At 47.2% G+C, this 12360-nt stretch overlaps 1 protein-coding gene across 2 annotated transcripts in view; it reads right to left on the bottom strand.

Annotated features, from left to right (window-relative positions):
• The window catches only part of LOC144943128 (uncharacterized), a 70494-nt gene that overhangs the window by 13278 nt on the left and 44856 nt on the right, over positions 1-12360 (bottom strand). For both annotated transcript variants that reach the window (XM_078870329.1, XM_078870328.1), the window contains exons 12-16: positions 11490-11581; positions 9411-9540; positions 7967-8113; positions 4150-4209; positions 2619-2739 (exon numbers count right to left, since the gene is read on the bottom strand). In XM_078870329.1, the coding sequence (XP_078726455.1) occupies positions 2619-2739; positions 4150-4209; positions 7967-8113; positions 9411-9540; positions 11490-11581 (550 nt within the window). The remainder of the gene's footprint in view (positions 1-2618; positions 2740-4149; positions 4210-7966; positions 8114-9410; positions 9541-11489; positions 11582-12360) is intronic.

Genomic DNA, 12360 nt, shown 5'->3' with positions numbered 1-12360 from the left:
CAGCTTTAATTTACAGCTCTGCGTGTGAAATATATCCTCCATGTCAAAACAAAGACAAAGATCCCCCGTATAGCCTGTAGCAGACTTTTGCGGCAAGTGCCGTTCACGAGCACAGCACACGAACGGGCCAATACCACGCTTGGCTGCCTTCGTCTCCCTAGTAGCGATGTTTACACACCGCACCAGGTACTAGTTTGAGGCCGAGTCGACCTAGGGGAGGCCCATAAACGGTTCAGATAATCGTCACTGGCGTTGGCCGTGAGCGGGAATCGAACTCGGTTCGCCTGGTTCGTAGCGCAGCGTGGCGCTAACCGCTGCACCACCGCTCGCCCACACCCACACAGGTGAGAGCACGTCGAACCAGAACGTTCAAGAACGCCAAGCGAAAATGGCGGCAGCGTATTTTGTATTTTGACCCTCATTACCTTGGTCTGTCTGTAATTTTCTTTTATTATTAGCTGTGCATTATTGGGGGGGGGGGGGGGGTGCTTCGAGTGACGCAGTACGGTAGCAGGGGCTCCCACTGACACTTTTACACTTGGGGTCTCCCCGTTTATCACCGGCTGTAAATTGTTTTTATAGACGCGCTGATTACCAGCCAGCGCCAGACACCGCTTCCTGGGGTCCAACAACCAAGGACCCCCTCTGCACTGGGCTAAAGTTTCCTCTAATCCCAGCCCGCTCTCTCTTTCATCCCATTTATTGCCGAAAACAAATTATTTTTACAACCTACAGCGATCGATCGCCAGATTCACCTTGTAACCGAGAACCTCTCGCGCCGTCGACCCGTACACGTCGCAACCGTTGCGGTAACGGCGTGTGCACCGCGCTAAAGGGGGCAGAAGCGTCCGTCAATTGTGAGGTCCATATCCCCGTCCGGCGAACATACCTCACCCCCAACCCCCCGCTCCACTGACCATCTTTGTCTTCCCAATGCGATGCCTCAACATTTTCCCAGCCTCCCCGGGCTTTCCGTTACCCTGCCAGCTACGACCAGGCCTACCGCCACCACGACCGCTCTCCTTAACTCTCGCGCGCCTGTTCTGCCGTCACGAAAACTACACCGACACTTTCAATAACCCCCATTGGTCGTCTCAAAACCAGCATCGTCTTATGGACAATTTTAGAATCGCCTTAAAAGCGTCTCTTCCAAGGCCCTATACAAATTTCGATTTGATGAGATCTCAAGTGGAGATGTTCGACAAGGAACAAGCAGCAACAGCTTTGAATGCTTGCGTTCATATTATATACGAAGGGCGTTTCAGTCGGGGTACCATTATCCCCTTCATTGTTTTCCAACCGAAAAGGTTCTGTAGCAAGCACTTCCATGTCTGTATGTTCTTTTTAAGGAAAGGAGCACAAGCCACCTGTGATTATTGTGGGGGTCCGGGCACCCAGCTAAATGTTTTGACATGGCTGAGAGGCACATTTTTAGGGGGGGAAACTCGCGGTATATTATTGAGTCCAGGCTTTTTTCTCTCTTCCACAAGGTGATTATAATCGCTGATTTCTATGCCGATGATGGAAACATTGAATACACAGCGGGGCACGCAAACAGTCCGGCTCAGTACCGAGCCAGTAGCCAGTAGTGGCATAGATTTAATTGTAGTTAGAGGACTCCTCTTATCCGCGATGATGTTGGGGGGGGGGGGGTGAACTTTAGGGATCCTATCTATAATCTACCCAAGAACCATCATGAACCAACCATTCACTTGTTGGGGATGCCATCTATAATCTACCCAATAGCCACCAGGAACCAACCATTCCGGCGTCGGACAGCTCCCAACTTCCATAGTGTGGCCGCAACCCCCCCCTCCCCGCCCCCCGCTTGCAGGTCCCGATGCCGCTCAAAGCCCGAAACGGTCCTTTTCATCATCGGCGTTTCGACAAAAACGCGGCAGACCCCTCCGTCAACCGACGATGCGGCAAACTGCTGACGCGATGCAAACCTGGCCGTTTCGGCAACGCGTGGAGCTCGCGGCCACGATGTGGCGCTCGCGAGGTCAATGGGGCGCCGTGGTAAAGTCAGGGAATCGTTTGCCGCGTCGATATTTCTCCTTTGGTCACGATCCATCGACCACGTCCGCTCGATTACATCATCGTGCAGCGTTGTTACCGCTTTCACTGGGGTCTTCAAAAACGAAAACACATTGTAGATATTACTCTTCACTCAGTGCACGGTCAGAATTTTTTTTTCTTTTAATTTCTCTCACGACTGCCGATCAAAAGATGTTTTTACCTTCTTAAGGTTAATGAGTCAGCTTATGACAGAATCACCCAGAATTCACCTGACCTCAGCAGACCTGGGAAGCTAAGCAGGTTCGAGTCTGGATAGCCCTTGGATGGGTGACCACCTTGCATAGACCAGGTGGTGTAGGCCGCTGTGGGGTTAAGTTGTCAGCACAGACCGGTGCAGAAAAATCCACTGTTGTACTGTACAATCCTAGAACGTCTATGCTGTCCGCATTCACGAACCCGCATTGATCAGCATGTGGTCAAGTATGGTCAAATATCCCCCATCACCAGCAAGGCATTGGCGAGAGCCTGAGCCAGAAGCGGGCTGACAAACACGGATGTACATGTACAAAGTTACTGATTTAGAAAATGTAAGCAGACACCTTGTAGATCTTTCCTCAATTTCCGCAGATCTTTTTGAAAATCTTCAAACTTGAGCTGCGAGACTTGGAACAAATCCTGCGGCTCTGGCAAGGGGAACACACTGTGATCCGTGCCAGCATTCTGAAATAAGGAGACAAAAACAACCCAAAAAAGCATAAAAAATACAACTCTACACATTTTTTTCAAATAAAATACATCAGCTGCATCATTTAAGATGCAAGCGCTGCTGCAGCATTTTAGGATTGTTCAAAACAGTGCGTCCACGTGAAAAATAACAATTCATAAGAAGGGATTGTATTGCCAGATGTGTAGCCAATAACATCTATCCCCTCCTCAGCTCTGAGTTAAGAGCTGTTAAGAGCCAACAGAGTGGTGCATTAGGTAGGCTAGTGCCAGAGTTTGGTGTGAGCAGGTCAGTGGGTGAGCAGTGCTGATATTTAACGTGAGATGGTGGGCATTGTAGAAGTGTTCATGCGCTTACCTTCAAGGCAAGGGCAATCGGACGAGACACATTGCGTGGACAGATGATGACTGATGCACAGAATTTATTACGGTGTGGTAGCGAAGATGCCGAAATAATACAATCAGGGCACGCAGGGATGGGTTTTGGTGATGTCAACACAGACAGATGGCGATACGTGCGCGAGTTTAGTATTGATGATGATGAAGGTGATGATCTGTATTTTATAGCGTCGTCACTTAGTGCACATTACTTGTAGGTGCATCATGGGATGTCAACACAGACAGATGGTGATACATAGATGAGTTGAGAATGAATGATGATGATGATTATAATGATGGTGATAATATTTATTTTTTGGTTTCATTATTTAGTTTTGTATGCATTATTTGTTTGTGCAGTATGACATCTCACGGTTTTGGCTTGTATACACTACCATGTAGTGCTCGTACATGAATTCAGCAATGTGCTACATTATCATGGAACTGTGCACGTGTATATTTTGTCAGTTAAAGACACAAACACATTTATCTTCAACAAGGAAGCAATCTAACGCAGACAAGTTGCATTTAAAACAACACAACCTCAAATAACAAAAAAAGCCGAGGCATGCAAGACAAGACAAACGGGACCGCCTTTATAGGCACACACGCACATAGCTCTACATGTACAAGACGCGCACACACACACACGCGTGCAAGAAGGATATCAGGGCGAGCAAGAAAGAGAGAGGAGCATGCTACACAGACAGATAGGTAATCTCCCTAGGGAGGCGAGTGGCATCCATGGCGCTGCCCAGCAATGACAAGCGACAAGCCTGCACAACTAATTATCCGGCTCACTAAGAGGGACCCACGCCACGTCCGAACAACATGTGGAGCCGATCAAGCGAGAGCCCGAAGAATGCAAACGAAGACGGTGACGACTTTGAAACTTGCGGGGGGCTTTGATGCCGCAAGCGGCGCTGCTCGTAATGTCCCCCGAGCGTGGGGGAGGTCCCCATCGCGTTGATTAATGTAGACAGGGGCGTACCCCACCACCCCACCACCCCCCACACCACCATCCGCTACCTTGTCGATGTTTCTCAGATAAAACGTGACGATGTAGCTGACCAGGCTGATTCGATTGTCCTAATGGGAGGTGGGAAAAAACACAAGAGATCAGATGTACTCAATTATTCCAGGCTCTTGCCAAAGGTGAAGTGGGCAAAACTAAAAACGAATAATAAAAGGCATATGAATACATCACCGGTGAAGAATAAAATAGCTCCGTGATGTGTTCTCAGGTTGCACGGCATGTTGCTTGGCACGATACAATATGTTGTGGATTTACGTGGTGATTTATATACGTGCCGTGATGATGACTTTGCTTTGTATAAACGATCGTTCCAACTTCACAATTGAAAGAGCTCATGAACTGAAGAAGCTTCCCAGCACGTGCATCGAAACATCAGACATCACGCCGCACAACATTTGGCACAAACCCGCCGACGCACCAGAGATCTAAGCAGCGCAATGGTGACATCGCCTGCAGTAGATGTTTATGAAATATTCATTCGCTGTGGCTTTCTCTTGCTCCCAAGTTTTACACAAGTATCTCCAGGAATTTTCGATTTAAGCTTTCGTGACTGCAGGGATTCATCTTCTTGGTTCTTTCGGTAAAGTCACGTAGAAGGGAAATAATAAAATAATAACATTAAAATAATAAAATTAAACATAATACTGAAAGAACCAAGAAGATATCTCCAGGAAAGCGCTTGCAGTTGAGATCCGAGCTCCTGGTAACGATGTAACGGTGCCGATGTAATCTCCGGTGATATGTCGCGTCCGTTTAAATGTTGGGAGTTTGCCCTCTAACAACACCGGTGGTGCTGCCAAAGCTGTAATAAACTTGGCACGTTTAATTCACGTGACACTTTTATTAATTGGCTTTGTCGGGTGGAGGAGGGTTTACGACAAACACATTATTTAAGACCAAACCCAAAATAAGCCAATTATGAATCTAGCGTTTGTTGGTTTAAAAATCAGCTTTAAAAATGTTAAAAATAAGTATTTACTAAATCTGTGGAATAGCTACATTGAGTTGTACGTAGAAAGCACGCTGTTTGATTGCAAGTAAAGCTAATGTTAATCTGCTGGTAAAGATAAAACATTTAAAAATATCTTTAAAAAAATAATGACCAGTTATTTGTTTATGATAGTTGTTTTCTGGCCAGTATTTTATCAAGTACAATTGTTTTTGGTCTTTACAGAATTAACACGTGCAAATACCATGTAGAATTTCTATTGGCGAGAGATTTGGGTTGCATTCATTAAACATGACATACATATGACAGCATACAGTGAAAACGGCAATTCTGCATAGCCATTCAGAAACTTCAAAATGAAATAAAACGTGCTGTAAATACCTTGAAGTAATCACAGCATCTGCTTTTAGTAAGCATTGTTGATGTATGAAATATCATAAATAAATATTACATTATTTTGTAAAATAAGAACCTAGTCGATTGCTCACCTATACCAATGAGTTGCCAAATGTTTATAAATCACAGCAACATAAACAAAGTTATGCAATTCTTTTTTACAATAAAAACATTCCAGCCACTCAATACACCGATGGATGAAGGCCTCATTACACCTTGTCAGTTATGAGGGTTAGTTTTGAGCTATATTCACCACATTAGTCAATGTAGGTTGGTGAATGGGGATGGTTTTGATATCACTTGCCATTGATGTCAGTCGCCACGGTTGGGAATCGAACTCGTGTCGCTGGTTCCGTAGCACGGCGTTTTAACCGATGTACTCTCCTTATTCCCACAGCCTCTCCATTCCACCTTACTTTCCACACGAGTGTGAATCCAAGCCCAAGAAGGTCACACGTGAGTTCATCTGGTGACTCTGGGTGCCGTGGTGGTGAAATGTTAACTGCCTCGCCTGGTATACAGGAGGTTGTGGATTCGATCCCGACCATATTTGGAGTTTGCATGTACTCCCCGTGGTCACGTGGATCTTTCTCCGGGTCCTCGGGTATTTCCTTCAACATTTTTAAACGTGCTTTTAAAGTATTTGGCTGCTATACATTTCCACACGGTAAGCCACTTCTCGTTGGGATATCATTTGTGGCCAGGTTGCTTCTCAAAAAGAGCTATAGAGCTCAATGGGCCTCATCTGGTAAAATACAAAAAAATTGGTTAGTTTATAAATATTCGGTTGGTTTGAAAATATTAAGAAAAGACTGAAACCTCTGTACCATCGACAAAACTTCCAAAAAAATACTCCGACTCATTCCTGTTCGCGTTTTGGCGTCCTCTGGTCCAACACCATTTGAGACGAGGCTCTAATGAAAGCTGTCTTTGGTGTGGACCAATCAGTTTCAAAGACCATGTTCTTTTTTGTTTGCATGTTCACCACAAGTATATGTGGTTAATGCAGACATGATTCCTTGCAAAAGGTTTCTGTTTGGTTTTTTAACATCTTAACACAACCGTTTTATTGCAAGAAAGGGTAAAACCTATTCTTATGCTTTGATATTGGCAAGGGAGATCCCATGATGATTCCTATTGAGCTTGCTTCTCGGTGCTTTTTGCTTCTCGCATGGCCATGAGCGATAAGCCCGTCTCAGGATGGAAACAAGTCAGCTGTAATGCAAACCGAGTGGTTAGCGGAAAAGAAATGTCCATCAATTAGAATTAGAATCGTTATTCCAGGGTGCATAAAATACATCGTTTCTATCTATGAAGTTGGTTACCCCCACACGCCCCCGTACATATTTACTACTCGGAGGTCTAAGGTTAACCAACCAATTTCATTGTCCCATTACCTCCCGACAGTCATTCTGGTTTCACTTAGACCACATTTGTCAACGTTCGGCCATTTCTTATGGCGAGTATAAGCTTCGAGGCACACGCACAGACATAATAGATACCTGATGCTAAACACTCGACCTACACACTAGGCATGTCATAATTGATTTAAAATTATGCTTAAGCACAGAGTCAAAACTTTGACTGTAATCTGAATATCAACAATTAAATGCTAATTATATTCAAACGATGGGCTAATTGTGCCTTTTGGCTTCCTTGCGGGAACATAACCGCATATAAATGACAAAAATAATGATCACACAAATTGATGAGACTTCAAAAAATACGCAAGCAAGAATATTCCTGGATACTGAATAATGATCCTAAAAAAGTTTCATCGCCATTCTAAAACTACTGAGGACCGAATTTTTAATGTCTAACAAACATAACAATCTAAAGCCCTTTGGTAGTCCACTGCTAGTTGAAGGCTTCCCCAGGCTATCTCAGTTATGGGGATATCACTCACCACTGATGTCAGCCATGGCCAAGAACCTAACTTAGGTTACCAGGTTCATAGTGTAGTGCATGGATCACTATGCCACTCTTCCTCCACCATGCCTATTTTATACCTGAAAATATATCATCATCATCTGTCTCTTCCATCAGCTCATCAGCAAAGATATGGCTGGATGAATTTCCACCATGGTTTTCTTTCTTTATCCAGTATCACTGCTCGTCTCAATCTCATCCCTCATTCTTCTAGATCTCTTACCACTGCATCTATCTACCTGGTGTTCTCTCTCTTCCCCTACTCCTCTTTACTTCCACTCCTGTCTGCATCACCAACGATGAGATCAACTCCTGGCTCATTCTCGTAGCGTGCACGAACACCAATGTCGTCTTTTCTCTCCTTGACTTTGTCCGCAAAGGTTGCTTTCACCACCAACCGTTTCCTTACGTCATCATTTCTCACTCTCTTTGCAGCCTCGATCCACTCTCGCGTACTTCACTGGCAGAGTGAGTAAATCTACCGATCCCTTGACCCTCGCGTGACAAGGGAGGAGAGGGGTAGGGGAGGCGCGTACGCTGCTCTTGACGTCGCTGAGCTTGGGAAGGATCTCGAGGCCGAATCCGTCTGCCTGGCCCCGAGTGCGGTTCCCTCCGTTCATGTAGTTCCCCAGCGCCAGGATGAGCCCCAGCACCTGCTGCACTCCCTCGCTGGTGCGCAGGCTCTGATGGCGGCGCCACCGGCCGCACCAGCAGCAGCAGCAGCAGCGAGGTCAAGCAGAAGCAGAGGGAGGACGAGGCGCAACACACAAACGCAACACACGATGATAAATTAGGAGATCAGAGGGAGATGAGGCATGAGAGGGATACGCACGTCGCGTTATGGTCCGAGGCAGTGAAAATACCCGGCGTAAAAACATTCGCGCCATCTGCTTCACGGGAGACGGGGAAGGTGCCCCCCGGCTTATGAGTGGGCCATTGTGTGCCGGCGTCATGGCACAAACATACATATTTTTATTTTACTTTTATTAATTTTAAACCCGGCGTAAAAACATTCGCGCCATCTGCTTCACGGGAGACGGGGAAGGTGCCCCCCGGCTTATGAGTGGGCCATTGTGTGCCGGCGTCATGGCACAAACATACATATTTTTATTTTACTTTTATTAATTTTAATTTTTTACCTACGTGACTTTACCGAAAAAACCTAAGAATATGAATCCTTGCAGTCACAAAAGCTTCAAATCTAGAATTAAAACCAAATTAAATTACCTGCAAATCACTCAATTGTTAGCAGCAGCAGCAGCAGCAGCAGCAGCAGCAGCAGCAGCAGCAGCAGCAGCAGCAGCAGCAGCAGCAGCAGCAGCAGCAGCAGCAGCAGCAGCAGCAGCAGCAGCAGCAGCAGCAGCAGCAGCAGCAGCAGCAGCAGCAGCAGCAGCAGCAGCAGCAGCAGCAGCAGCAGCAGCAGCAGCAGCAGCAGCAGCAGCAGCAGCAGCAGCAGCAGCAGCAGCAGCAGCAGCAGCAGCAGCAGCAGCAGCAGCAGCAGCAGCAGCAGCAGCAGCAGCAGCAGCAGCAGCAGCAGCAGCAGCAGCAGCAGCAGCAGCAGCAGCAGCAGCAGCAGCAGCAGCAGCAGCAGCAGCAGCAGCAGCAGCAGCAGCAGCAGCAGCAGCAGCAGCAGCAGCAGCAGCAGCAGCAGCAGCAGCAGCAGCAGCAGCAGCAGCAGCAGCAGCAGCAGCAGCAGCAGCAGCAGCAGCAGCAGCAGCAGCAGCAATCATCGCCTCCCTCCCGCTACTGGCAGAGTAACGTCCCGCTGGCAGGTTGGTGCCGAGTCACCCTGTGCCACACGGGGCCAGCTGCCCCTGGGGGTGCCCTTGCAAATGTTTGAGATGAGAAGTGACGTTAAGTTGCTTATTGCGTGTAACGCGCTCTGAGACGGCCCGGCATAAAGGGTGCGATATCAAAAACAAATTATTATTATTATTATGATGACGATGATGATGAGTAAGTGGTGAGGTGGCGTCGCACCTTGCACACGCGCTGCAGGATGAGCATCTTGCGGCGGATCGTGGTGATGCCCTCGGTGAACGTGGCCTGGAAGATGACGCAGAATACGCGTTCCGCGAAGCACGGGATCCGTGACAGCTCGTACAGGAACCTTGGCACACGAGCGCACACACGCGCGCACACACACACAAAGAGCCACCATTACCAATGAAAAGTAAGAAGGCCCGGCGCCAGACTGCAGTCCCCACGGTCAGGGCTTGAATTATCATGGAATGTTTTCTGGACTGCTGATTAGACTGGAATAGGTCCGAGAGGTGTCGTGTATTTAATAGCCAGAGCCCTCGTGAGAGGTATACTGGATGTGGTGTGCTGCGTTGGGAAATATTTTACAAGCCGCTGAGCCGAACAGAAACAGCTGAAATCAAGCCGCGCGTACCGTCCCCGTTACCGTTTAAAACTCGCCAGCACTTCCAAAAATCTGCTCCTCACAGTACACCGCGGTCTTCTCCGTGAAAATGCAGAAAGGTTCATTACATGCTGAATGTGCCTGAAGCTCGCTAACCATGCGCCACATGGCATAAGATATTCAAATAGCACTCTACATCACGCGAGGCATGTGTGAACACATTCACACAAAAGAGGGCCATTTCATGCGAATTGGTGTCATGTGACGTGGGGGCCATTTCTGAGCACACGCAGCGTGTAATGACTTCATTTGAATTTGAAAGGAGATTGCAGGTAGGTGAGGAACCGTAGACTCTACTCACTGTAGGGGGTTGAGGACTGGAGTTTGGTATACTGTGCTATCGGCAGTTGAACGGTTGCACATGTGTTTTTTTATAAATATGATTTCGTGAATTTACTTCATATTTTTTTTTACAATTATTTGGCTACAGATGTTTGATTATTACAACTTTTGAGGGAAACCATCATGCGTTGTTTAGCTAAGACGCGTCATTTTGTTCCTTGCATTCAAACGGGTGTGCTTGAAACATGTCTGTTTTTAATGTTATCGAAGTCAAATTCTTGTTGACATTGCATCACCGTTGTAGCATATAAACCAACCCATCGAGAGAAACAAGACAAAGGCAATCACGGAGGGCAGCTACCATTGCCATTCAACAATCACTGTAAGCGTGAGAGGCATTGTGATGAGAGAGGCACATTGAGAGAGGCACATTGCCTCTCTCATCACAGCGAAACACAGTCGAGCAGAGTGAGACCGCCACCTTGTGGCTAGCGACGCGAAATGCAACATGCGCTAAGCACACCGCCATTTAACAGCGGGAAACGTGAAAATGAAACGTGGATATAGTGCCGAGATCACAGGAGTGGGGTAGGAGTTTTTTTGTTTGTGACGCCATCGGTGGCTTTCAAAAGCAACGCTGGCTTGGGCGTAATTGTTGTCATCGATAACAGCGATGTACGTCCTGTGAGTTGGGACACCGGGTGAACAATAATTCACATTGTAAGGCGTCTATTTAGCGCCTTGCAGGTCAGTAACATGATCTTATTGTCCACTCACATTGAGTGGAGTCTGCGACACCGGTGGGTGAGTTTAGCAACAAAAAAATGTGAGTAAAGTGGCAAAGAGAGGTTGGGTGTGTGAGCAACGAGCAGAGTAGCCGAGATGCTGCCGTTGTTTTCGTGGCAATGCCCATGAGAGAGCAAACGAGCTCAATGGGGAGTTTAACAATTCACCACTTCTCCTCCTCAATCAAACATTTTGTTGTGCAGGAAGATTGCAGTTAAAGTTCAATGTATACATGTGTCAGCAATGTGGTCTTCACCTATTCTATTATTTTCGGAAAAGTCTTGCTGAAAAGAACGCCTGAGAAAGATCTGCCCAGCTCACAGAATGAATCGAGCGATTCGGCAAATCACGCAAATGCCGCATTTCCGTTGAAAATTTACAAACTCGACTCGCCATTCAATATGAGTTCTGGGAGAAGCCAGGCCAACTCGGACCCGCCAAGGTCGCGCCTCGGGTTGTGCGTCCAATGGAAACAAAGCATTTGTGACAACGCTGAGCACAACGATGAACGGCAGACGCGAACGTGATTGAAACACCTTGACGTCGGTCAACAACGTTGGGCTTACTGCTCGGGTTTGTCCAGTGGCTTGTGCTCGCTCTTGTCTTTGCTCGGCTTCACGTGCTTCTCTATTTTCTCAAGTTCTTCCTTCTGGGCTCTCTGCAAAAGCATTTCCATATGAAAGCAACAAACAAGCACACGGCTAAGCAGCACCCTCTGGTGGACGGGAATGATGGACTTTTTAAACCGCAAGCTGTTCGGCATGGCGTTCCGATTATTTGCTCCGCATCATGCGAGCTTCCTTTGGAGCCAAACAGCGCTGCTGGCATTCTACCGCGGTGATACAGAGCGTTGCAGACCGCCGCTGGTGTTACCGATTGGCTCGGCTCAACATCAGCGCCGGCCTATGCAAACAGCAGCAGCCAACGCTTTGTTTTTTGAGGGAGCAATTCAGCAGCTCGATTGGGTTCCTGTAGGAGCTCCTAGTGTGTGCAGAGAAACGTCGGACATGATGCCGAACAACACATTGGAGGGCTACGCAGCACAAACGTGAAAACCTACGCAGCGATGGCGGAATGCTCTCCACGGAATGACTATTGGTCTTTTTTGTCTTTTTGTCTTTCTCCCTTTGTGATGCCGGCGTCATGAGGCAAGTATCTATTGGATCTCTGGCAAGAGCAGCGAAATCCTTCATGTTAGAGAATGTCCCACGGAAGTGGATATCACAGAGTGACCTCTGAAACCTCCTTCAAGTGACCTCTGCTCCACACCACAGAGGACAACGCTCTCTCACTCGCTCTGCCACAAACAGCATCGTTCACTGCATGACAATCAAACTGATATTTTCCATTCCCATAGTCGAAGATTAGCCAAATTAAGTGCGGAAGCAAACTTAATGAGACGTTTTTGTGCAGTCATTGGTGACTGGGCTGAGACCA

This window comes from Lampetra fluviatilis, chromosome 30 (assembly GCF_964198595.1).
Source record: "Lampetra fluviatilis chromosome 30, kcLamFluv1.1, whole genome shotgun sequence".
In the NCBI taxonomy this organism is placed as follows: Eukaryota; Metazoa; Chordata; class Hyperoartia; order Petromyzontiformes; family Petromyzontidae; genus Lampetra; species Lampetra fluviatilis.
The sequence above is the reverse complement of the archived record's forward strand: the minus strand, read 5'-3'. Positions and strand labels throughout refer to the sequence as shown.